This window comes from Oncorhynchus mykiss, chromosome 20 (genome assembly GCF_057628025.1).
Source record: "Oncorhynchus mykiss isolate SJ-2025 chromosome 20, ASM5762802v1, whole genome shotgun sequence".
Lineage (NCBI taxonomy): Eukaryota > Metazoa > Chordata > Actinopteri > Salmoniformes > Salmonidae > Oncorhynchus > Oncorhynchus mykiss.
Window position 1 is genome coordinate 40,785,175 of NC_143041.1, and position 27,790 is coordinate 40,812,964.

A 27,790-nucleotide genomic window follows, 5' to 3' on the forward strand; every position below is an offset into this window, starting at 1 on the left:
TTGTGATGGCCACTCCATGACCTTGACTTTGTTGTCCTTAAGCCATTTTGCCACAACTTTGGAAGTATGCTTGGGGTCATTGTCCATTTGGAAGACCCATTTACGACCAAGCTTAAACTTCCTGACCGATGACAGAAGTGAGTGTTACGTGGCGATAGTCATTTTGTTCAGTTACCTTTGCCTTGTTGGGTACAGGAACAATGGTAGCCATCTTGAAGCATGTGGGGACAACAGAGTGGGATAGGGAGCGATTGAATATGTCCGTAAACACACCAGCCAGGTGCTCTGAGGACGGGCTAGGGATGCTGTCTGGGCCAGCAGTCTTGCAAGGGTTAACATGTTTAAATATTTTACTCAAGTCAGCCATGGAGAAGGAGAGGGGGGAGCACAGTCACGGCGCGCTAACAAGGACTGCGGGCAAAGCGGGCAAAGAAGGAATTTAGTTTGTCTGGAAGCACGACGTCGGTGTCCGTGACGTGGCTGGTTTTCTTTTTGTAGTCTGTGATTTCCTGTAGACCCTGCCACATAGTCTCGTGTCTGAGGTGTTGAATTGCGACTTCACCTTGTCCCGGTACTGGCATTTAGCTTGTATGATTGCCTTGCGGAGGGAATAGCTACACTGTTTCCATTCAGTCATATTCCCATATTTTCCATGGTTAAATGCAGTGGATCGCTCTTTCAGTTTTGCCACGAATGCCGCCATCCATCCACGGTTTCTGGTTAGTGTAGGTTTAAATAGTCACAGTGGGTACAACATCTCTAAAGCACTTCTTTATAAACTCACTCACCGAGTCAGTGTAAGGACGTGCACTGAGAGTCGGGAAGCAAGCTCAGGGAGTGAGTTTTTTAATAAATAAATGGAACATAATACAAAACAAGAACCACTAACAGCACATAGACAAGAAACTGAAACAATGACGCCTGGGGAAGGAAACAAAGGGAGTGACATATATAGGGAAGGTAATCAGGGTAGTGATGGAGTCCAGGTGAGTCTGTTGACACACACGTGTGCGTAACAATGGTGACAGGTGTGCGCCATAATGAGCAGCCTGGTGACCGAAAGGCCAGAGAGGGAGCACACTTGACAGTCAGTGTATAGGTCGATGTTGTTCTCTGAGGCTGACCACAACATATTCTAGTCTGCATGATCAAAGCAATCTTGAAGCGTGGTTTCCGATTGGTCAGACCAGCGTTGAATGGTTCTCGTCACTGGCACAGCCTGTTTGAGTTTCTGCCTATAAGACGGTAGGAGCAAGATGGCGTCATGGTCGGATTTGCCGAAGGGAGGGCGAGGGAGGGCTTTGTATGCATCGCGGAAGTTAGAGTAGCATTGGTTGAGTTTATTGTCCCTGCATGTAGCGCAATCAATATGCTGGTAGAATTTAGGTAGCCTTGTTCTCAAATTTGCTTTGTTAAAACCCCCAGCTACAATAAATGCAGCCTCAGGATATATGATTTCCAGTTTGCATAGAGTCCAGTGAAGTTCCTTGATGGCCATCTTTGTGTCTACTTGAGGGGGAACGTACACAGCTGTGACTATGACTGACGAGAATTCTCTTGGTAGGTAAAATGGCCGGCATTTGATTGTAATAAATTCTAGGTCAGGTGAGCAGAAGGACTTGAGTTCCTGTATGTTGTTATTATTACACCATGAGTCGTTAATCATTAAGCATACACCCCCCCGCCGTTCCTCTTCCCAGTGAGGTGTTTATCTCTGTCGGCGCGATGCATGGAGAACCCCGGTGGCTGAACCGATTCCGACACCATATCCCGAGACAGCCATGTTTCCCTGCAACAGAGAATGTTACCTTGTTGTCAAGAGACTGGACATTGGCTAGTAGTATACTCGGGAGCGGTGGGCGATTGTGCACGTCTACGGAGCCTGACCGGGTGGCCGCTTCGTCTGCCCCTCTGCGGCGCCGTTGATTTAGGTCGGCTACTGGGATTAGATCAATTGTCCTGGGTGGTGGTCCGAACAGAGGATCCGCTTCGGGAAAGTCGTATTCCTGGTCTTATTGTTGGTAAGTTGACGTTGCTCTTATATCCAATAGTTCTTCCCGGCTGTATGTAATAAGACTCAAGATTTCCTGGGGTAACAATGTAAGAAATAATACTTAAAAAAACAAACTACTGCATTGTCACGATCGTCGTATGAAGCGGACCAAAATGCAGCGTGGTATGTGTTCATGATGATTTTTTTATAAAAGAAAGCACTGAACACTGAATACAAACTATACAAAACAATAAACGACACAAGCAACTAACATAGACAATCACCCACAAACAAACAGTGAAAGCCAGGCTACCTAAGTATGATTCTCAATCAGAGACAACTAATGACACCTGCCTCTGATTGAGAACCATACTAAGCCGAAACATAGAAATCCCAAAATCATAGAAAAACAAACAGACTGCCCACCCCAACTCACCATACTAAATAATGACAAAAACAACAGAAATAAAGGTCAGGACATGACAGTACCCCCCCCCCCCCCCCCCCGCCCAAAGGTGCGGACTCCGGCCGCAAATCCTTAACCTATAGGGGAGGGTCTGGGTGGGCGTCTGTCGCGGTGGCGGCTCTGGCGCGGAACGTGGACCTCACTTCATCACAGTCTTTCTCCGCCTCATTGTCCGCCTCCGTGGCCTCCTAAACACGGCGACCCTGCTAAATGGCCCCACTGCCCCGAGCATCTCGGGACTGAGGGGCAGCTCGGGACTGAAGGGCAGCTCAGGCGGCGCTGGGCAGACGGCCAGCTCAGGCGGCGCTGGGCAGACTGGAGACTCCGGCAACGCTGGAGAGGAGGAAGGATCTGGCAGCGCTGGACAGAAGGGCTCTGGCGCCTCTGGACTGAGGGGCTCTGGTGCCTCTGGAGTGAGGGGCTCTGGCGCCCCTGGACTGAGGGGCTCTGGCGCCCCTGGACTGAGGGGCTCTGGCGCCCCTGGACTGAGGGGCTCTGGCGCCTCTGGACTGAGGGGCGGAAGCTCTGACAGCGCAGGACAGGCGGCAGACTCCGGCTGCGCTGGAGAGGAGGAAGGCTCTGGCAGCGCTGGACTGAGGGGCTCTGGCGCCTCTGGACTGAGGGGCTCTGGCGCCTCTGGACTGAGGGGCTCTGGAGCCTCTGGACTGAGGGGTGGAAGCTCTGGTAGCGCCGGACAGGCGGGAGCACCTGTATTGATGGGACAGAGAGACAGCCTGGTGCGGGGTGCCGGCACTGGTGGTACAGGGCTGTGGACACGCACCTCAGGGCGAATGCCTTGCATACTACGCCAAATCAACAGCTCTCTCTCTTCACACTCCCCCAATTCGATTAACACCTCCTCGAATGTCTCCTCATCTCCCATCCATTCACTCTCCTCCATTCTGTCCAATAATTCCTTGACCCTCTCAGACTCAGCCCTCAGCTTCGCCGACAGCTCCGATAACATCCATGGCTCCTTATGGTAAACAGGGGGAGTCTGGCTCCTGACTCTGACACACTCTCCCTGTGCCTCCACCCCAAGAAATGTTTGGGGCTGCCTCTGGGGCTTCCAGCCGCTCTGCCGTGCCAGCTCCTCATAATGCCGCCTCTCTGCTTTCTGCTTTGATCCAAAAGAACTGAAAACTGCTGTTCACAAATGCTCTCCATCCAACCGCACTGAGCTCGAGCTGTTTTGCAAGGAGGAATGGGAAAAAATTTCAGTCTCTCGATGTGCAAAACTGATAGAGACATACCCCAAGCGACTTACAGCTGTAATCGCAGCAAAAGGTGGCGCTACAAAGTATTAACTTAAGGGGGCTGAATAATTTTGCACGCCCAATTTTTCAGTTTTTGATTTGTTAAAAAAGTTTGAAATACCCAATAAATGTCGTTCCACTTCATGATTGTGTCCCACTTGTTGTTGATTCTTCAAAAAAAATACAGTTTTATATCTTTATCTTTGAAGCCTGAAATGTGGCAAAAGGTCGCAAAGTTCAAGGGGGCCGAATACTTTCGCAAGGCACTGTACATGTTATTCAATCATTTCATCCAAACTGCTCACGTGCGTCCGCATAGCCAGTATTTTAGATGCCTGACACGCTACAAGTCCCACCTCACCCATCTACTGATTGATTTTGACAAGCATATATTCACGCGGGTGATTGAAAGAGAGTTAGCATTCTTAGCAATATTTATCAACTGTACCGCAGAAATGGAACGTAAATCACAGAAAATATATGTTGTGATGGCAGCTGCAGAGAAGTATTTGAGTATACGAGATTTGACTTCTGAAGAGTTACAGGGTCTGTTGAGTGGTGGTGTCCCATGAGATTTTAATGAGTGTTGGAAGGGTGTTTTTAATTCAACATATTGGACGCCAACCGCCGTTAAACTGCAAAGAAGAAGAAAGACGAAGAAGGCCGCACTCCAATAGGCTCTATGCATTATTCCGACTTCCAGAGCGAGTTCTGCTGTTGTTTTCATCGTTAGCTTACTAGCTATCGTCGATGCCTTTCTGACTGAAATAGTTCGCAATGACTATGTTTAAATGACAGCCCCGCGAAGGAGGTGCTAATGAACATTGTTCAGTGCCTCTGTGTTCAGTTTCTTCCAAATGTCATGGTATTGTGAGCTTCCATCGTTTCCCGGGCGATGTAGAGCTCAGAAAAAGGTGGTTAGTGGCAGTACATCGTGACAACTTTACTGTCACCAAACACACAAAGGTGTGTAGTACACATTTAGTCGAAAGTGACTTAGTTGAGGGAAAAATTGGGGGACGACAACCATACTTAAAAAGAGGTGCTGTTCCTACTGTCTTCGCGTGGAACTGGCACATTCAAAAGAGACCTGGTGTTTGGGAAAGAAGACTGAAACCTCCTGCTCCGACTGAGGGGGGTGAAGAACCTGATGCGCAGCCTATGGACTGTGCCGTCTCTGATCCGGTCCAGAGCATGGGCCAAGCCAGTGTAAATGTACATGTGTTTATTTATAAATAATCATTTGTTTATCTACGACATGTATCAATCATTTGTGTTGTAGTGAATATCAGTTTGTGTGGAGCTTGTATTGTCTTTAGTTAGGCAATGAGTAACAGGGTTGGGGAAAGAAATCAGGTCAACACAGTACAGCCAGAATGAAAGATTGAATACAATGTTAGAGATGTGTGATTGTTTAACTGAACTGTTGAACATTTGCTGAAATACATTTTTTTAAACAAATCTATTCTACTGTAGATTTCTTCACAAGAACATCAATACTTATTTTTCATAAAACCACTAAATTTGGCACCCATGCAGGGGATCCATTCAGGTGCGAGATAGACACAATAAAAGTGGTCAACCTTCTCTCTTATAGTTTTTGAAACCTGTAGATCACAGATTACAAAGTCACACCAGCTACAACCTGTGAGAAGGATTTGACCTTACACCTGCCAGTAGTAAGCATGAGATCTCTTCAACTTCAGCTCTCCATTCTGTATCTTCAGGTAAGGGCAGTCAACACAACTTGGTACATTTGGGCACTTGACCTCTAAGAGTCCAAAGTGTGGTCTCATGAGATCTCCTAAATATCGATCGACTAGGTGAAACTCTTATGACTAAGAGGCTTCATGCATAGCTTTTATTTTTTACATATGAGAGTATGAGTGAAATGTCTCTACACTCAGCACTTACCAGCAATTTTCTACAGGGAGACTCTTTGTGGCTGCAGCCCCTGTATTGCTATCAAATGTGATTTTGTCACAGTCCCTTCTAACGTGTCCTGCGCGGCGTGTGAGCGTCGTAGAGGGAAAGAGAAGATATGCACGTGTTCCTGAGAGTCGTGACTGTAAGGGAATAGCTGATAGCTCCAATCTTTAAAAAATTAGATGCAAATTTGTTGGAAAACATTTTGCCACAACCACATTTAGCTATCGTAATCGCGTAATCGCGGTTCTATGAACTAAGTGGCTCATTAGGTTGATTGAAAACGATGGGGGGTGACAAAATAGCCCTCTGGAATAAAAGGGGGATGTGTTCCCCTCACTTATATGCCAACTGAGCACATGATACAATCCATCAAAATGTCACAGCCAGTTCAATCAAATCAAATGTATTTTATAAAGCCCTTTTTACATCGGCAGTTGTCAACGTGCTTACCCAGCCTAAAACCACAAACAGCAAGCAGTCCAGAAGTAGAAGCACAGTGGCTAGGGAAAACTCCCTAGAAAAGAGAGGACCTATGAAAAAAACCTAGAGAGGAACCCGGCTCCAAGGCGTGGCCAGTCTTCTTCTGGCTGTGCCAGGTGGAGATAAGAGTACATGGCCATTTAGGCCAGATCGTTCTTCAAGATGTGTACAGGTTCATAGATGACCAGCAGTGTCAAATAATAATCACAGTGGTTATAGAGGGGTGTAACAGGTCAGCACCTCAGGAGTAAATGTCAGTTGGCTTTTCATAGCCAAGTATTCAGAGGTCGAGATAACAGATCCAATGGAGAGAGAGAGAGGGGAGAGAGAGAGAGCAGGTCCGGGACTAGCTTAGGCAGCCAATAGTGGGCGCTAGAGCTGCACTATCTTCTACGCATACTTCGGTAATACACCCGTCGTATACACCGCCTTCAGACAAGGGTGTGCAACATCCTAAATTGCACGAAAATCCCAAAATGGTGGTGGAAAATTGTGTTTTATTTAGACAGTGCACATATCTTTCCCGTTTTTTTCCCCGAGAGGCTCGCCATTAAAGCTAGTTAAGGAGGAAAATGATGCCTTTGCAGCCTTAATGGAGGATGCCTTATGTACGAATCGGTCCATGGGGGACACAAGTGTATTACAGAAGAATGCACATCATTCCTAGACGATGGTGCAGATCTAGCGCCAACTAGCGGCTGCCTAGGCTAGTCTGTGACAAGGTAGCACGTCCGGTGAACAGGTCAGGGTACCATCGTCGTAGGCAAAACAGCAGAAACTAGATCAGAAGTCTGGATCAGCAGTCTAAATCTAGATGTGAAATGTCACATGCTGTGGCATTGATCCATAAAACAACTGAGCTAGGCTTGGTTCATTCAGATCTTATTATCCAGGTCACATATGTCGCTGTAAATCTATTACGATTGCCAATGTAAGGACTTAATGGGTCAACTAAATAAGGTCATAATAATGTGCCGGCCTGTACAGGATCTCTCCGTGGTCCACAGTATAGATTATGAGGTCTTCACTTTTTCAGCATACAGTGTGAAAGTACATTTGGATAAAATGGGGAGCTGTGTTGTTTTTCAGCAAGTTTCACAGATCTTTGGACAAACATATTAAATGGCAGAGTTACAAAAATTAGTCCAAATAATTACCCCCTGTCAGTGACCTACTCCAACCATTGCTATGTTCCTAAACTGGGTGTCAGAAATACACGCAGCCCGAAGACATTTGGGGTTACTTTATGACCCTGCGTCATTTGAGCTGGGTTTTTGAAACTCCAATTTGATCTAATAAAGTCGATGGCAGAGTAACAAGAAGTATTGAATACCAAAGCAACAGATAATTTACAAGCCCGTGTTCAGAAACAGGTGTCAGAAATACATCCAGCTTCCACGGGAATGTATACAGTGCATTTGGAAAGTATTCAGACTCCTTGACTTTTCCTCATTTTGTTAAAGATACTAAAATGGATTAAATATGTTTTTTTTCCACATCAATCTACACACAATACCCCATAATGACAAAGTGAAAACAGGTTTTTAGAAATGTTTGCAAATACCTTATTTACATAAGTATTCAAAACCTTTGCTATGAGACTTGAAATTGAGCTCAGGTGCATCCTGTTTCTATTGACCATCCTTGAGATGTTTCTACAACTTGATTTACGACAGGGTCCACCTGTGGTAAATTCAATTGATTGGACATGATTTGGAAAGGCACACACTTGTCTATATAAGGTCCCACAGTTGACAGTGCATGTCAGAGCAAAGACCAAGTCATGAGGCCGAAGGAACTGTCCGAAGAGCTCCGAGACAGGATTGTGTCGAGGCACAGATCTAGGGAAGGGAACCAGAAGCATGACAGCATCATGCTGTGGGGGTTTTTCAGCGGCAGAGACTGGGAGACTAGCCAGGATTGAGGGAAAGATGAACTGAACAAAGTACAGAGAGATCCTTGATGAAAACTTACTCCATAGGGGAGGCAGGTAGACTAGTGGTTAGAGCGTTGGGCCAGTAACCAGCAGGTAGACTAGTGGTTAGAGCGTTGGGCCAGTAACCAGCAGGTAGACTAGTTGTTAGAGCGTTGGGCCAGTAACCAGCAGGTAGACTAGTGGTTAGAGCGTTGGGCCAGTAACCAGCAGGTAGACTAGTTGTTAGAGCGTTGGGCCAGTAACTGAAAGGTTGCTAGATTAGATCAAATCCCAGAGCTGACAAGGTAAAAATCTGTCGTTATGCCCCTGAACAAGGCAGTTAACCCACTGTTCCTAGGCTGTCATTGTAAATAAGAATGTGTTCTTAACTGACTTGCCTAGTTAAATAAAATAAAAAATAAAAGACAAGACAACGCAGGAATGGCTTCGGGACAAGTCTCTGAATGTCCTTGAGTGGCCCAGCCAGAGCCCGGATTTGAACATAATGGAGAGACCTGAGAATAGCTGTGCAGCGACGCTCCCCATCCAACCTGACAGAGCTTGAGAGGATCTGCAGAGAAGAATGGGAGAAACTCCCCAAATACAGGTGTGCCAAGCTTGTAGCGTCATACCCAAGAAGACTGAGTATCTTGTTACCAAATACAGGTAACTGCTGAAATAATGGAAACAATTGAGTAAATGAGGGATACATGTACATGTATATTGAAAGCATGTGCTTCCACACAGGTGTAGTTCCGGAGTTAATTAAGTAATTAATGTTCCATCATGTATAAAAATGCTGGGCAGGCCATTATTTTGGCTACCATAGTTATTGCCCCATAGGATGGCAATGCTGCCATCCACAGGGCATAAATGGTCACTGAATAGTTTGATAAGCATAAAAACAATGTAAACCATATGCCATGGCCATCTCAATCACCAGATCTCAACCCAATTGAACATTCTGGAGCGACGCCTGAGACAGCGTTTTCCAACACCATCAGCAAAACAACAAATGATGGAAGCTCTCGTGGAAGAACGGTGTCGTATCCTTCCAATAGAGTCCCAGACACTTCTAGAATCTATTCCAAGGTGCACTGAAGCTGTTCTGGCTCGTGTTGGCCCAACGCCTTATTAAGACACTTTATGTTGGTGTTTCCTTCATTTTGGCAGTACATTGGATGTAGTTCAGGCCAGTGAAATACAAATGACAAAATACTCAAAAGTAATTAAAAATATGTATTTAAAATACATGTAACATAGATACTGCCCATGTCTGGTTCTAGCCAAGCGTTTAGAAGAGTCAGGACAAGTGATAAATCCATTACATGGCCCCATCAAACATCAATGTTTTGAAGTGAAACACAACTTACGTAATTTACAAATGTTACATCCAGTCTCACAATTGGAAGTCTGATTTAATCATTGGAAAAAAATTGAAAGTATTTCTGTCTGCCTATGAACGAGTTGAATAGAAGGAGTTGAATAGAAGGTGTTGAATAGAAGGTTGTCCAGTTGAATTGCTAATATAGTAATAGCCTTGACCTCTATGACAGCTTTTACATCTGGGATGACTGAAAACCTGATGATAGGAGCCTCTGCTTTGTAGTTACTGTATTTTATCCCTCGGACAGAGCCATGTGCTAAAGGACTTATGTCAAACTGTCATAATAACAGTTTTAACTTCAATATTTCAAATCATCTCAATAATGTTGTACACAATCTGTTGGATCACTTGATGTATTTGCATAGCCATGGGCAGGGGGCCTGGGTTTCGGGTAAAGCCCCACATGCGAGAGCAATTTTACAGTGCATTACTATAACCTATATGTCTAGGCCTCTATGTACGGTGAACAAATGGTAGCATAAGTTAGCGGTATAGCTGAGACAAACGCACCGTCTATAGTAGAGACGGTGTTCCTGTTTTGGGATAGCCTAGGCCCTACAGATGTAGAATATTAATTTGATCACACTTTTGTTGCTGAGAATTTTCCTGCACTGCAGGAAATGCAAACTTGTGGTGTATTTGAGTTTAAAAATGCTTGTAGTGTGTAATTTCCTCTTAGACATTTCAGACTTGATTTGCCCTGACGAAAAATGCATTAACACCTACAAAAATATCAATTTAATTACAAATCAACATAAAAATTCAGGATTATTTTCCTGCTGTAGCAAACTGTCTCAAATTAAGATCCTACCTGTATGCATCCTTCTTTCCTCCCATCCTTGAACAAATCACAGATAGATGGCTTGCACGAAAATGTTTGTTTAATTGTGTGAAAATATACTTAGTTTTTACATTAGCCTACTTTGGAAAATCTGTACAAGCATTTGGATTGGTCTGTTTTGTTGATATTCTAACTCCCTTTTTACTAGCCTATGTGTTTACCCCTCTACGGGCGGTTTTGATGATGGAGGCTGGATTCCAAAAGGATGCAAACATGTATTACGAGCCATGCTTCACAGGTAGCCTATGTCACAGCGGTCCGTTTTTGCTTCCCCTTATGAGTAGGCTAATCTGGGGTAGGATTTTTTTATTTTTTTATTTAACTAGACAAGTCAGTTAAGAAAAAATTCTACCCTGGCCAAACCATTCCCTAACCCGGACGAGGCTGGGCCAATTGTGCGCCGCCCTATGGGACTCCTGATCCCGGCCGGTTGTGATACAGCCCGGGATTGAACCTGGTCTGTAGTGACACCTCTAACACTGCAGTGCCTTAGACCGCTGCGCCACTCAGGATCCCCAACTGAGGATAAACTGAGGCCAAATCTTCCTCTGTGTTCGAGAGACCGAGAGGGGCAGCCGTGGTGCTCTCCGAGGTGAAATTAAATATTTAAGAACAGATCGAAATGTTCCTCGTAACAACTTTTTAGGCACAGTTTTCTAATATTATTATAATATATTTGTCAGGTAGGGTGTCAGAAAGGCCTACGGGTCTAAGTACTCAACAACTGACACTCAATAACATTTTCCTTATTTTTTCACTGTTGGAAATTTGCCTTTGTAGCCTATTGTCTTTTGCCATATGTTCCAAATGTCACTTTGCTTTTAACTCATTCTCTGAGTTATGTCGATGTAGGTCAGAAGAGCATCTTTAAAAACTTTATAATGGCCATTAACTGCACTGTAAAATATGTTCTCAAAAGAAGGATAATGAGTTGAGAAGATGTCCTCTCTCTGTTGCTGAAGGTCAAGCTGGCCATCAAGGGGGTCGTTCCCGAAGACCTCGGGGTGGGTAAGGCTTCCTCCGTGTCTGATGTAATCTGCTGCTAGAACGTTGGCTGGGGGGAGGAGATCTTCAGTGATTCTCGCTGCCTTTAGGTGGTTGGCAAACAAAACATCTGGAATGCCTTGGCGGGAAATGGTATGGGCATTCAATGCTGGAATTAAGTTATCTATTCCAGTTGTGCAGCATCTTCTTGCAAACGAGGAGACGCAGAACTTGGTACACAGGTCATCAATGTCCAACAAACCATCACTTGTCATGCTGCATAGTGCGTGCTTGATGGGGTCATTTACCCTGGCATTGATTTCAACCCACTTTCTCTCTGCTTCTTGATTCTGTCTGGATTCACTCTGAATGTAAGGGGGCCTGTTGATATTGGTGCGATGTGCTTGGAGGTTGTCTTGCTGGTATAGACACAGGTAGAATTCCTTACTGTAGTCAACACTTAACTGATCGAACAAGCCATGTTTCAGACAGATGTCTCTGTAGATCTCATCATAAATGGTCAGGTTGTTCTTGATTGGCATTACTGAAAACCCCAAAATTTTGCCACTGAAACTGTCAGATGCCAGAACTTCAGTGACACCAAAATCATTGAGCTTCTCATTTTGATCCATGTAAAGTTGTTGTCCCACATATTCTGTAGGGTACACGTGAGGATTCATCTGGCTGGCGGTGCCCTCTCTTCGCATTTGAGTGTAGACTGGTTTCATCAGTATCTGTGCCTGCCTGACGCTTCTCTCTCCCAACCTGAAGCCAGCAGCTCTTAGCATACCTGTCATGACCTTCCGGCCACAAACTGGTCCACTTCTAGTGACCGCTGCAACGATAGCATTAACACCTTCTCTTCCAAGTCGTGAGTAGTCATAGCGATGTATATCTCGTGCAGCGCAGAACTGATAGATGGACGAAGTGCTAGCTCCCCTCTCAATTCCGTATTGCGTCTCCAGAACATGTTTCACTTCACTACACGTGTATCCCAATTCCTCTACTAACCTCCGAATTATGGTTTCATAATCATTAAGAACTGACATAGCTGAATGTGATTCCAGCCAGACACTCTCTCATGAAGTTTTAATTGTGTGATCAACTCCAAAAGTAACTTTTCCTCCTTCCTAGACTCGCAAAAGCCATTGGAAGAGCAGACCAAGGTTCCTCCTCTCTGTCCTTCTCTACCAATGGGTTTTGAGAAGGATGTGACTGGAGTTGATTTCCACACACACACACACACACACACACTATCTGTAACTCTAGCCTAAATGAAATTGTAGACCAGGCCTACACAACAAATTCCTCCGTGTTAAATTTAACACTGATCCAGAGTCTGTAGGGGTTCACACATTTCAGTGTTAAAGGTCCCACACAGTCATTGTGATTCCCATGTAAAATAGCCTTTTGAGTAAACAAAATATCTTCCTAATAAAAACGCTCTGAATTTGTGAAACTGAAAAGACGGACAGAGCGAGCAGGGAACTAATAGGCTGAGTGGGCGGGAAGTGGAGGCTGGTGGGAGGAGATTTAGGAGAACAGGCTCGTTGTAATGGTTGTAGTGGAATTAATGAAATGGAGTCAAGCACATGGTTTTCCATATGTTTGATGTGTTTGAAACCGTTCCATTTATTCCATTCCAGCCATTACAATGAGCCTGTCCTCCTATAGCTCCTTCCACCAGCCTCCTCTGGTTGACTGACAATTCTTTGAAATGCCTATGTCAAGCAACTTGGATGCAGTGTTGCAATGAGATAATGTGAAGCAAATTTGCTAATACACAAAGCAACTCAAACATTTGGATGTTGAATGCAACAAATAAAACAATTCCAGTTTGAATTGAGTGGGCATACTGCTCCAAAAACTGCATTCTGACACCATGTATTTAGTCTGTTTTGACTGACTGTTTGGCTTTCATTCCAACTTTTCCCACCACTGTGGATTATATTTATAGCCCTCTCATTAGTCTGAAGCCTCGGCTATGTGTTTGGCATGCTTACAAAGTTAGCTAGCCTCTAACTTTGCAATCTGAACCCTCTGGTAAATGTGGATAAGTGTAATGTTAGCAAATGCATGACATAGTAGATCGGGATCTGTGAAAAACACCCCTCAAGCCTGAAGTGTCTCCACTTGCACTGTTGAATAGCTTTTTGGTGACACGACTGGATTAGACACTTAAGGAGGGCATTCATGTGTGTCTGCGAAGGCAGAGGTCCTGGGTTCGAGCCTTTGTATGAGACACATTAGGAGGAAGCGGTAGTCGCTAAGCAAACAGCACGACGTCCTTTACACTTCGTTCAAGTGAACATTGACAGCACAATTAATAAAAATGCTTCTGTGTCTGAAATCTGTCTTGCCTACTGGTTACTAAAAGTATATACTCTGTACTGATCATACTAGCAGTATTTTCTATTTACAACATACTGTTTAGTAAAAATGAATGCACTAAGTAACAAATATCAACATACTAGGCCTACTGAGATGATCTAATGTGCAATAGGGAACGTGCACGAAGATGGTAGCATTCAGATATGACCTCATTGTTTTACCACTGTCCACTGAGTTGTTAAACTACGGTGGCTGTGTGGTTCAATGCACCATCTACTTTTTTCACTTTCTCAAATTGCCGGCATCTTGGGGATAGAATTGGGATAACGTTTACTAGTGTGCTAATGTATAATTCAATCAATGAGTAATAGAGAGCAATCTACAATACGGCGAACTTAACAAAAAAAAGGAATTTGTGGTAAGTGCATGGAGGCCGCCATCTTTATGCATGCATCTTTCCACCATTGTTCCCTGTCATTCGTTCATTTGGGTCCACAGCATTCCCTTGTGTGATTACCAGCTGCTGTCAAACACAAGGTGAGTCTGAAAAGACGATTCTCTTCCTCAATAGTGTGCAGTGAATTCATAGATGACATCCTGGCATTATATAAAAAAAATATGTTTATAAAACAGGATTCACAAAAAAAACATAAATTCAGGTCAATGCAAGTTAACTTAATTCATTCCTGAGGGGCAATCATTTCAGGCAGGCATAGGATACAGTTAAACGACAATAAACATACACTTGAAGGCCTTGAACAGTCAAAATCACGTGGTTCATTGAATGATATTTGGATGAAACCAGTTCAATGTAGGGGTGACCAAAGTTTAAAAAATTATTGTTGGATCAGAAAATGACTAGTTTCATCATCTGAATTCAGGAAGTCAGATTCTATATTGGCTTATTGGGGGCAGCTGTAACAGGCATGGGTGGCTTCAGGGAGGGGCGTGACGGTGCTGAAGCACCCCTCAAGAATAGGTCTACCATCCCCTTTAGCACCCCCAAGACAATAATGTATGTGTCCAGGCATGTACACCATATATTGCAAGCACCCCTACATAGCAACCAAGCCACCCCTCAGCTAACCCAGTGAAAAATGACTGGTGCCAGTAACCAAAAGGTTGCTGGACCAAATCCCCGAGCTGACAAGGTACAAATCTGTTGTTCTTCCCCTGAACAAGGCAGATAACCCACTGTTCGCTGTTATTGTAAGTAAGAATTTGTTCTTAACTGACTTGCCTAGTTAAATAAAGGTTTAAAAAAGAGGCTACCATACGCAAGGGGTCTATTTTTGCCTGCCACTGCAAAGGTTACTGGAGGTGCCCGAAAGAGATCCTGGAGGGAAATTGGAGGAGCCTAAAGCTTTGTCCAAAACAAACAGTTAACCTCTCAACCCTGAGTCAGCATTTAGTGAGGGCTTCCCCTGACAGTTGGTTGGCTAGCCTATTTATAACAAATGTGTGTGTGTTTTAAGAAAGAGGGGATCACTGCTGAACTCAGCAAGGGCTTCCCCTGGGCTGGCTGGCTGGTCTACCATGGTGTGCTCTTTAGGAAACAGGCAGGTATTACCGCAGAAGATTCATGTGTGTGTAGAAGGAAACACAATGAAAAGTTTTTCCAAATGTTGATTAGCTTGTGCTCTTTTATTTATACCTTTATTTAACTAGGCAAGTCAGTTAAGAACAAATTCATACTTACAATGACAGCCTGCCATGGAACAGTGGGCAGAACAACATATTTCTACCTTGTCAGCTTGGGGATTTGATCCAGCAACCTTTCAGTGACTGGCCCAATGCACTAACCACTAGGCTACCTGCCACCCCTTATAACCTGGGCTTTTAGTGCCCTCTGTTGGAAAATAGTTACTATAAGTTGTTTAAAAGCCCAGTGCAGCCGTTTTTATCTCAATATCAAATCATTTCTGAGTAACAATTAAGTACATTACTGTGATTGTTTTCAATCAAAATCATTTAAAAAATGTAAACGCTGTTATTGGCAGAGAGGTTTGGAACTCTCTTATTGGTCTATTAACTCATTTACAGCCCCATTCCACTAAAACAGGCTGAAATGTCAGGCGTCTTTTCAAACAGCTCTTACACTACAAGGGCATTTTCATAATTTTCACAATTTCACAGTATTATTCCAGCCTCATAGAGAGAAGGGAGGAACGAGGTCAAATCATGACGTCAGTGATCTTCAGGTCAGAAAGTTGGAGGTCTATAAAGATGCCAGAGTTTCTTACTTGGAACTCCAAGTTGGAAGACCGTTCAATTTTTTTTTTCCTAATTGGATCTTGTTTTTTTTCCGAATTCCCAGTTGACTTGAACGCACTGAAGTCGGAAGTCTGAGATTTCTGACTTCCGAGTTGTTTTGAACACGGCATTAGTCTCAGCAGAGGGAGGGAGAGAGCAGCAGAGTCCGCCTCATGGTCCCTGGTCCCTCCTTCCTTTCCTCTGGTGAGACTGACCAGAGAGAGGGGACACTGTCTTCCACCTGCTCTCTCCTTCCTTTCCTCCGGTGAGACTGACCAGAGAGAGGGGACACCGTCTTCCACCTGCTCTCTCCTTCCTTTCCTCTGGTGAGACTGACCAGAGAGAGGGGACACTGTCTTCCACCTGCTCTCTCCTTCTTTTCCTCTGATGAGACTGACCAGAGAGGGGACACAGTCTTCCACCTGATGGAGAAACTCGAGTCGCACCGCATCTGCCTCATGGTCCCTGCTCTCTCCTTCCTTTCCCACGATGAGACTGACCAGAGAGAGGGGACACTGTCTTCCACCTCATGGAGAAACTCGAGTCGCACCGCATCTGCCTCAGGCACAAATTCATGTTGTTCCTATGACCAGAGAAAGTTAAATATTCCTTCATATTAAAATAGACACGACCAGCAGCTAATAATAATAATAAAGATGCCTTGGCTACTCATTCATTGCAGTTGCAGGTCGAGTGGAAGTAGGGAGAAGTGCATTTATGTTTTGCAATAGCATTGAATAAAAACAGTGTTGACAGTGCTGAATAAAAACTTAAACATAAACTCACTCATAAAAACAACAGCTCTTTGTTGTATTCTTTGACAGTCTCTCTCTGGGCAAGGTTTTAAAAGTGATGAAAACCCACTTAGGTTAGTATCAAACTTTAATGTGGCCGGGGTCGTGGAAGCTGTAGGCATGGTGATTTGAGGCCTGATTACCGGTGACGATGAGACAGCCTACAGGGAGGTCAGTCACATGCATGCCCCCATCCACATCGACAGTGGAACAGGTCGAGAGCTTCAAGATCCTCAGTGCTAGCTCTGATGAGTTGTCACGTTCTGACCTTTATTTCCTTTGTTTTGTCATTATTTAGTATGGTCAGGGCGTGAGTTGGGGTGGGCAGTCTATGTTTGTTTTTCTATGGTTCTCAATCAGAGGCAGGTGTCATTAGTTGTCTCTGATTGAGAATCATACTTAGGTAGCCTGGGTTTCACTGTGTGTTTGTGGGTGATTGTTCCTGTCTCTGTGTTTGCACCAGATAGGACTGTTTCGTTTTTTTCACGTTTCTTGTTTTGTAGATTGTTGTATTTTTATCTTTATTAAAGATGTACAAAACTAACCACGCTGCATTTTGGTCCGCCTCTCTTTCACCAGAAGAAAACTGTTACATGAGTACAGTAAATATGATTTCAAATGGCTGACACTATGAGGCCAATCTTTAGCTGTGTATCGAAATCAGACTGTATCTGGGGAAGGGTAGTTTCTGTCCCTCCTTGGCCTCGAAGAAGGTGTATAATAGGCTGATGATGTTGACGCAGGCCATGAAGGCTGCCTACTCGTTGAACTTGTCAGATATCACTACACACTTTTTTTTATACAGTGGACACAGATGTCGTTTTTGTTTTGCTGGCCAGTAAAGACTATTTTATAAATCAGATATTTTGTGTCCTCGTCAAATTCGGTGTTGATATAAACGAACATGGGCATGTCCACTTCTTATTTAGGGGTCAACCACCTCAAAACAGACTCACTGGTAGGGGAGAAGAGATACAAGTGTTAAACATCAGAGACAGACTCAATAGGAAGGTAAATAACTGAGGTTCAATTTAGGTCAAAGTCCTCACACCAAGCAAAATAATGTAGAGGAAGCTGTATGTGAAGTGAGGTGCTTACCCAGAGAAGTCTTGCAGACTGAAGATCAATGAAGAGATGCACACATTTGATCTTGCTTTGAATGTTACATTAAATTCAATATATTTCAGCCAGCTGCTTTTAAAAAGGGATGCTGGTTGATTTCTATTGGAGATAATGACTCAAGACTAGTGTGTTAAAATTAGACACCGGCTCAATATGCATATCAATGTCTGGCCTTGCCCCCAGCCATTTACGGTGTGATGTCTGGCAACGCATGGCTTGTCAACGTTCGACAGACTGAGTTAACTGCTATTGTTCATGACAGAAAAGTGAGTGAGAAGATACTTTACTTAATCAACATTTGATCATCCAAATAGTTACTTGAGAACAAATAGTCCCAGTAGTGACATTGTTCGACAAAACTAGGCAACTCACGTACTGTATATTGGTCCTGCATATGAATTGAACCTCACTCTTAAGTGCAGCTAGCCTAGCGGCTAAGAGCGTTGGGCCAGTAACCGAAAGGACACGGGGTTTTAATCCCTGGGTTGACTAGGTGAAAAATCTTCGATGTGCCCTTGTACAAGGCACTTAACCTTAATAGCTCATGTACGTTGCTCTGGATAAGAGCGTCTGGTAACTGACCAACAAACAACGATGTTACCAGACTGAAGGGTTTACATCACCAGTTTGGTATACACGGCATTGACTACATGTTCATTAGTACCTGTACCTTGTTGAAGTACTGTCCAGCCTCGAAGGGCACTGCATTGTAGGTGGAGATCCAAATAACAGGTTTGTTTGTGGGATTCTTGGCTCTGTATAAGGCTAGGGCAGTCTCTCATGGAACCACCTGAATCTCAAGTGGCAGTACTACTTTATCAAACACTATATCTCACTATCTCCTACCCATCCCAGAGCCAAGTCATAGACTGTTTTCTCTGCTACCGCACGGAAAGCGGTACCTGGAGCACCAAGTCTTGGACCAAAAGACTCCTTAACAGCTTCTACCCCCAAGCTATAAGACTTCTTGGAATGTTTAGGTGGTTTAAACTAACCAAATGGCCACCCGGACTATTTACATTGACCCCCCCTGTTTTTACACTGCTGCTACTCGCTGTTTATTATCTATGCATAGTCACTTTACAAATGACCTTGATTAACCTGTACCCCCGCACATTGACTCAGTACTGGTACCTCCTGTATATAGCCTCCACATTGACTCAGTACCCCCTGTATATAACCTCCACATAGACTCAGTACCGGTACACCCTGTATATAGCCTCCACATTGACTCAGTACCGGTACCCCCTGTATATAGCCTCCACATTGACTCTGTACCAGTACCCCCTGTATATAGCCTCCACATTGACTCAGTACCGGTACCCCCTGTATATAGCCTCCACATTGACTCTGTACCGGTACCCCCTGTATATAGCCTCCACATTGACTCAGTACCGGTACCCCCTGTATATAGCCTCCACATTGACTCAGTACCAGTACCCCCTGTATATAGCCTCCACATTGACTCTGTACCGGTACCCCCTGTATATAGCCTCCACATTGACTCTGTACCAGTACCCCCTGTATATAGCCTCCACATTGACTCTGTACCGGTACCCCCTGTATATAGCCTCCACATTGACTCAGTACCGTAACACCGTGTATAGAGCCTCCACATTGACTCGGTACCGGTACCCCCTGTATATAGCCTCCACATTGACTCAGTACAGTTACCCCCTGTATATATCCTCCACATAGACTCAGTACCGGTACCCCCTGTATATAGCCTCCACATTGACTCAGTACCGGTACCCCCTGTATATAGCCTCCACATTGACTCTGTACCGGTACCTCCCCTGTATATAGCCTCCACATTGACTCTGTACCAGGACCCCCTGTATATAGCCTCCACATTGACTCTGTACCAGTACCCCCTGTATATAGCCTCCACATTGACTCTGTACCAGGACCCCCTGTATATAGCCTCCACATTGACTCTGTACCAGTACCCCCTGTATATAGCCTCCACATTGACTCTGTACCGGTACCTCCCCTGTATATATCCTCCACATAGACTCAGTACCGGTACCCCCTGTATATAGCCTCCACATTGACTCAGTACCGGTACCCCCTGTATATAGCCTCCACATAGACTCAGTACCGGTACCCCCTGTATATAGCCTCCACATTGACTCTGTACCGGTACCCCCTGTATATAGCCTCCACATTGACTCTGTACCGGTACCCCCTGTATATAGCCTCCACATTGACTCTGTACCGGTACCTCCCCTGTATATATCCTCCACATAGACTCAGTACCGGTACCCCCTGTATATAGCCTCCACATTGACTCAGTACCGGTACCCCCTGTATATAGCCTCCACATAGACTCAGTACCGGTACCCCCTGTATATAGCCTCCACATTGACTCAGTACCGGTACCCCCTGTATATAGCCTCCACATTGACTCTGTACCGGTACCTCCCCTGTATATATCCTCCACATAGACTCAGTACCGGTACCCCCTGTATATAGCCTCCACATTGACTCAGTACCGGTACCCCCTGTATATAGCCTCCACATAGACTCAGTACCGGTACCCCCTGTATATAGCCTCCACATTGACTCAGTACCGGTACCCCCTGTATATAGCCTCCACATTGACTCTGTACCGGTACCTCCCCTGTATATAGCCTCCACATCGACTCTGTACCAGGACCCCCTGTATATAGCCTCCACATTGACTCTGTACCGGTACCCCCTGTATATAGCCTCCACATTGACTCTGTACCAGGACCCCCTGTATATAGCCTCCACATTGACTCTGTACCAGTACCCCCTGTATATAGCCTCCACATTGACTCTGTACCAGTACCCCCTGTATATAGCCTCCACATTGACTCTGTACCGGTACCCCCTGTATATAGCCTCCACATTGACTCTGTACCAGGACCCCCTGTATATACAAAACAACTTTAGTGTATTTAGTAAATATTTGATTAACTCTATTTATTTGACTGCATTGTTGGTTAAGGGTTTGTAAGTAAGCATTTCACGGCAACTTCTACACCCGTTGTATTCGGCACATGTGACAAATAACATTTGATTTGATATGTGTGTGTCTCTATCTGGGTTCAAGCTTCAGTCCAGTCAGATACTGCTCCTATCTCGCATTGCCTGGGGGTGAAAACATGAAATGTGTTAACTTTAATGTTTCTGAACTAGCTAAACCTTGGCTTCATGTTGATATCTGATTGGTTCAGGGATAGATTTGGCCAAACTGACAGCACCACTGCAGCAGTGTAACTAAATAGTGCCGGTTCACTGCACTACAATAAGCTGTCACTATTGTAAAGGCACAGATACAACGGGACTTAATTATAAAGCATTGTTGGTAAAGGAAGCAAGACATTTCGCTAGCTAGCAAGACATCAGCATCGAGCTGAGAGAAAAATACCTTTAAGGCTACTGTATACAATACAGCCAGTTTGATAGAGCATTGTCAACCGCCTTGGATAGATTAGACGACAGGGAGGCTACTAGAACAGGTCTTGGTGAGAATGTCCACTGTCAAGATGGATCCTCAATGTATATTGTCTAATGAAATAAACACATTTTGCCATAAACATTACATAGGCTAAACTTACATTTTGGTGGGAGTTTATAACTAAAGAAATGTACTTTTCCAAACAACTACGGGAAAAGGGCATCTTAAAAGAACAGCCATATTTTTATTTTACCTTTATTTAACTAGGCAAGTAAATTAAGAACAAATTCTTATTTTCAATGACGGCCTAGGAACAGTGGGTTAACTGCCTGTTCAGGGGCAGAACGACAGATTTGTACCTTGTCAGCTGGGAGATTATGAACTTGCAACCTTTCGGTTACTAGTCCAACGCTCTAACCACTAGGCTACCATAATTTATGCATACATTTAAACAGGTAAATTCTTAATGAACAGTACTATCACAATCTTGAAAATTTCGAAAACAAATAATCAAAGGCGCGCAATCACCTATGCGTCATGCCAGCGGTGGTGAGTAACAGGTTTTGCGATAAGAAACCAACGAAATACAAAAGGTAAACGTTTCTAAATAAATGATAGCCTAATAGTAACCAGACTCTGGTGTTTGTTATAACAACATTTCTTAAAAATACATTGTTAACTCGCTTTAGTGATATTATAGGTAGCAATTTGTTTGTTGGGAGAAACCGAGGAAATTTGTTCATGTAGATCGTCATCGCCATACAGCAATCGGTCTTGCCTTGGAATGTTTAGGTAATTTGGGTAGACTTCTCAGTAGGGCTAGTGGACTTCATACTATACTTCGCTGTGTGTTTTTCAGGGCAATAGGCTATCTGTAGTAGAGTAATCCACTAGTCAAACACCTGTTTTTTATTTATTTATTTTTATTACACCTTTATTTAACCAGGTAGGCTAGTTGAGAACAAGTTCTTATTTGGCCAAGATAAAGCGTAGCAATTCGACACAACAACACAGAGTTACACATGGAATAAACAAAACATACAGTCAATAATACAGTAGAACAAAATAAAACATTTATACAGTGAGTGCAAATGAGGTAAGTTAAGGAAATAAATAGGCCGTGTTAAGACACGTTGTTAGACCATTTTACACAAACGTTCATCATGGAGTTATGTTTGGTCTTCTATCTGTATACATTGTTGCAGTGTGATTACACGCAATTGTAAAGCACAACGGTTACATGCTGACACCCCTTCCTGCTTCTCACGGCTGGTTTGTGGAGATGTTGCTTGCAGGGTCTCAACTGCGCATGCTCCATGTAGAAGGGTTGTAATTTCGTCCTGTCAAAATGTACTAATTGAACATCGTTTCCGAGTTTGATAGTAGACTTTTGATTGTAGTTCAACTGTTACGCCAACGTAGTTATCCCTAATTGCTCAAATTACACAGCCGTTGCAAATGAGATTAACAAATGAAGGGGACAAACCAGGAAATGATTTGTGTAATGCCCAGCGTGCATTTCGGTTCGTGAAGAAATAATGAAGTTGCAAAGTATGACACTTACCAAACGTCTCTCTTCGTTTGCATTGGTGGACTGTAATACCTCTGTGTTCTATCGGCAGTATAGAGCTTTGTTTAAAAAAAAATATATATATTAACCATGACCCTGAATAGTAAGGCCGAGAACAGGCTGTGAATGTTTTTAATGAGTCGTCAGTACACTCTGGTTTCTCTTCAGATCGCATAAATCTTTCGCCTTTTACTAAAGATTTCCGTGGAGAGGAACATTATGAGTATCAACTAATTTTTTGATGCCCGTCTTCACGGCTGGGCTTCCTACACGTGTTAATAATAATATAACATTTTGAATGTTGTAGGTCTCATGTTGACCTGTATTTTTATAGTTTTGATCTCTCCTTTATTTAACCAGGTAGGCAAATTGAGAACAAGTTATCATTTACAACTGCGACCTGGCCAAGATAAAGCTGTGCAACACGTGGAATAAACAAACATACGATCAATAATAAAATAGAAAAAGTATATTTACAGTGTGTGCAAGTGAGGTAGTGGTGAAATAATTACAATATAGCAATTAAACACTCGAGTGATAGATGTGCAGAAGATGAATGTGCAAGTAGAGATACTGGTGTGCAATGTTGTTGGATGGGCTATGTACAGGTGCAGTGGTGATCTGTGAGCTGCTCTGACAGCTAGTGCTTAAAGCTAGTGAGGGAGATATTTTTTTATTTTATTTTTATTTAACCTTTATTTATTTAACCAGGTAAGCTAGTTGAGAACAAGTTCTCATTTACAACTGCGACCTGGCCAAGATAAAGCAAAGCAGTGTGAACAGACAACACAGAGTTACACATGGAATAAACAATTAACAAGTCAATAACACAGTAGAAAAAAATAGTCTATATACATTGTGTGAAAAAGGCATGAGGAGGTAGGCGAATAATTACAATTTAGCAGGTTAACACTGGAGTGATGAATGATCAGATGGTCATGTACAGGTAGAGATATTGGTGTGCAAAAGAGCAGAAAATTAAATAAATAAAAACAGTATGGTGATGAGGTAGGTAAAATTGGGTGGGCTATTTACCGATAGACTATGTACAGCTGCAGCGATCGGTTAGCTGCTCAGATAGCAGATGTTTGAAGTTGGTGAGGGAGATGAAAGTCTCCAACTTCAGTGATTTTTGCAATTCGTTCCAGTCACAGGCAGCAGAGAACTGGAACGAAAGGCGGCCAAATTAGGTGTTGGCTTTAGGGATGATCAGTGAGATACACCTGCTGGAGCGCGTGCTACGGGTGGGTGTTGCCATCGTGACCAGTGAACTGAGATAAGGCGGAGCTTTACCTAGCATGGACTTGTAGATGACCTGGAGCCAGTGGGTCTGGCGACAGATATGGAGTGAGGGCCAGCCAACGAGAGCATACAGGTCGCAGTGGTGGGTAGTATATGGGGCTTTGGTGACAAAACGGATGGCGCTGTGATAGACTGCATCCAATTTGCTGAGTAGAGTTTTGGAGGCTATTTTGTAAATGACATCACCGAAGTCAAGGATCGGTAGGATGGTCAGTTTTACGAGGGTATGTTTATTTGGGGAACTTTAAATTGGAGCATCGGAGAAAAATGCAGCGCTCACAGTCAGAGTTCTGGTATCTTCTCAGTTAAAAGCAGGGGCAACTTCATGCAATGTGGTTTGAAAAAGTGTGATGGGTGGTGAATTATATCTAATTGTGATTTACTGTATTTTACAGTATCCAATACTAATATACAGGCAACTGGCAGCTTGTAAAGTTACTGTAAAACAACAGTATAGTGCATTACTGTAATCTTATTCCAGTAATTGTAACCATTGACTGGATTAAATTAAGGGAGATCGGGTGTGTATTTTACTTTAATTGCATGGGATTGGTGCAATCAGGTTGGCTGCTAGCTAATGGGTTTGCAGATTACAGCATATCAATTGAATGCCAGTTTGGAAGCCTTCATTAAGGCCTAGAAGGGCAGGTGCTATAAAAACCAATTGCATACTCCAAGCCTCCTCACGTCATTCTAAAAACCCATTGGAGGAGAAAGTCAGAGGGGAGGGAAAGAGAATGCAATTGAGATTCTCCCAATGACCACAGCGCAAAACAGACCGAAGGACATGGCAAATACTCAGCAAGGTGTACGACTTGTTGCCACTCCAATCTGTCCACTATACACATTTAATTGATGGGGTACTACTACCACATATCAGTTGAATTTGTACAGCACTCTAACTAACGGGTGGCACAAATGTAGCCTCTTACAAGGCACGCCTCAAAATATGTTAATGAGCCATTAACATCATCATTACCATGCCACCACTAGTAGTCAAAATGTTTTTGCCACTCAAAAAATATGGTACGGTACTGTATTCTGTGGAGTGGAATTACACCATTCTATATACAGCAATTATTTCCCTGCCCACAACATTTCCCCACAATGCACCATAATGTACTGTGTGCTGCAGTATAATGCTTCACAGTGTTTTACTGTCGTACAGATTGACCATATCAATCAGTTTTCCTTTACAGTGTAATATTATGTGTAATAACGTGCTAAACGTGTATGGTTTTAACGATAAACATGACCGGTGTGCACTTTTAGAGGACCTGCAGTCCCACATGCTAGGGAGGGATCCTCTAGTGGTGGGTGGGGATTTTAATTGTGTTTTAAGCAGAGCAGACAGGAGAGGGGCAGGAGGGGATTTTAAGGTAGACAGGTCAAGTGTTTTATTGCAAGGGCTGTGCAGGGATTTTAAACTGACTGACTGTTTTAAAACCCTGCATCCAAGAGAGGAGGGCTTCACCTGGACCAGTGGTGATGGCACCAGAGTCTCTCGCATTGATTATCTGTTTACCCGGGACTGTCCCCCAACTGATGCTAGAATAACCCCTGCTTTCTTCTCAGACCACGTAATGCTGACGTGCACCCTTTCACTATCTTCGGGTGTGACTGTGGGAAGAGGGCCCTGGAAACTGAACTGCTCCCTTCTAGAAGATGATAGAGTAGTTAGTCAGTACAGAGAGCAGTTCAGCCAGTGGCAGACGCTACAGGACTTCTTTGACACGCGAGCACAGTGGTGGGAAATGGTGAAGGGAAGGACAAGGACCTTCTTTAGAGAGATAGGAAAGGAAAAAAGCAGAGAAAAAGATAGACGCATGGTGGGACTGCAAAAGCGACTGGAAAGGTATTTTAACCTATGCCAACAGGGCCTTGATTTTAACCAAGAAATTAAAGAAGTAAAGAAGGAAATGGCACTTTTAGCAGAACAGAGAAGCAAGGGGGTTATTTTAAGAAGCAAGGAAAGGGAATTAGAAGAAGGGGAGAAGTGCACTAGGTACTTTTTTAAGAAAATAGTTAGTAAGGGTAGGATTATGACAGGATTGAGAAACAAGGACGGGGTTTTAAAAACAGATACAGAGGGAATAAAGGAAGTGGTCGAGGACTTTTATGGGGAACTGTTTGGGGTAAAAGATGTGTGCGAGGGAACAATGGGGGACCTTTTAACATACATCGACAAGACCTTACCCAATACAGACGACCTGAAAAAAGACCTGACGAGGACAGAAATCGACCAAGGACTGAAACGTTTTAAGAGGGGTAAATCACCGGGGGAGGACGGCCTCCCCTTGGAGTTTTATCTGACCTTTTGGGATGTTTTAGCCGACGAACTTCTGACTGTTTTTACTGACTTCGAACACCTCGACAGACTACCCGACAGTTTTAGAGTGGGGATCGTGACTCTTTTACACAAGAAAAACGACAGGACGGACCTGAAAAACTGGAGACCGATTACCCTTTTAAACTTTTATTGTAAACTTTTTACCAAGGTTTTAACACTCAGAATGTCTTCTGTTTTAGGGGAGGTGATCCACCCGGACCAAACCTGTGCCGTGCCCGGAAGGAAGATCACGGACAGCCTGATACTGATCCGAGATGCCATCTGTTATGCGAGAGACAGAAACATGCGGCTTGTAGTCCTAAATTTAGATTTTGAAAAAGCCTTTGATCGGGTCTCGCACCAGTACCTCTTTAAGGTACTGCAAAAAATGTGTTTCCCGGACAGGTTCTTAGCTTGGGTGGGACTGCTGTACGGGGACATCACCAGCAAAATCCTTGTAAATGGGCATCTGTCAAAAGCAGTGGGAGTACACTGCGGCGTCCGTCAGGGCTGTCCGTTATCTCCCCTTCTGTTCGTGGCCTGTATTGAACCACTGGCACAGGTCTTGAGAAGGGACCAAGGGATCAGTGGGGTGGGTATCCCGGGGAGTGGGGGGATGACCGCCAAGTGCGTCTTTTACATGGACGACGTCAACATTTTATGTACCGACCTTTTATCCGTCGACAGGACTCTGGAAAGGACTGACTGGTACGGACGAGCCTCTGGGGCGAGACTGAACAGAGACAAGACAGAGGCCCAATTCTTCGGACCGTGGGCAGACCCAGACTTGACCAGACTACCTCTGACAGTTAAACTGACGGACATAAGGGTACTGGGGGTAAAGTTTGACCGGGGGGGAGGAGGGAGCGGTAACTGGAGCGGAATCCTGGGGACGGTAAGACAGAGACTGGGTTTTTGGGGACTACGACAGCTGACTTTTGAGGGCAAGGTTTTAATCATTAAAGCTGTGATTTTACCTGTGCTTTTATTAATCAGTTCTGTTTTTATCCCCCCTCGAAGGAGCATTTTAGACCTGGAGCGGATGCTTTTTTACTTTCTGTGGGGAGGCAAGTGGGAGAGGCTGAGGAGGGAGGTGGTCAAGAGGCCCAGGTCCAAGGGGGGGAAAGGCTTGCCTGACCTCTACTTGTTCCTGGGCAGCCGCTATACAGCGTTACATCTGACTCTTGCCACCTCCCCGGTCAACAACAAGACCCAGGCCCTCGCACGGTTCTGGCTGGGATCTTACCTCAGGACTCTGAGGCTGATCCCAGTCGACCTGCGAGCCCCAGTCTCTTTCCTGCTACCCCCGCACTACATCCAGCTCCAGAAGTTTTTAAGACATTTTAAACTGGAAAAAGAAACAGTCACGGTCTTAACAAAACACCGCTCTCTTTTCTCTCTTGTGCAGGAT

General features: G+C 44.1%; 1 protein-coding gene and 1 non-coding gene across 2 annotated transcripts; one reads left to right on the forward strand and one right to left on the reverse strand.

The window, feature by feature from the left end:
• Positions 1-9,265: 9,265 nt before the first annotated feature.
• LOC149974599 (uncharacterized) lies at positions 9,266-12,425 on the reverse strand. The gene has a single exon (XM_090211954.1). It carries the CDS (start codon positions 12,298-12,300, stop codon positions 11,089-11,091), a length of 1,212 nt encoding a protein of 403 aa, XP_090068080.1. The 5' UTR covers positions 12,301-12,425; the 3' UTR covers positions 9,266-11,088.
• Positions 12,426-22,896: 10,471 nt separating this feature from the next.
• Positions 22,897-23,012, forward strand: LOC118942466 (U5 spliceosomal RNA). Its single transcript, XR_005038403.2, has one exon. It is a non-coding gene; the product is annotated as a U5 spliceosomal RNA (small nuclear RNA).
• The last annotated feature ends 4,778 nt before the right edge of the window (positions 23,013-27,790 follow it).

Excerpts from the sequence above, each read along its gene's own strand:
- LOC149974599 (XM_090211954.1), bottom strand. The coding sequence starts at position 12,300 with ATGTCAGTTCTTAATGATTATGAAACCATAATTCGGAGGTTAGTAGAG.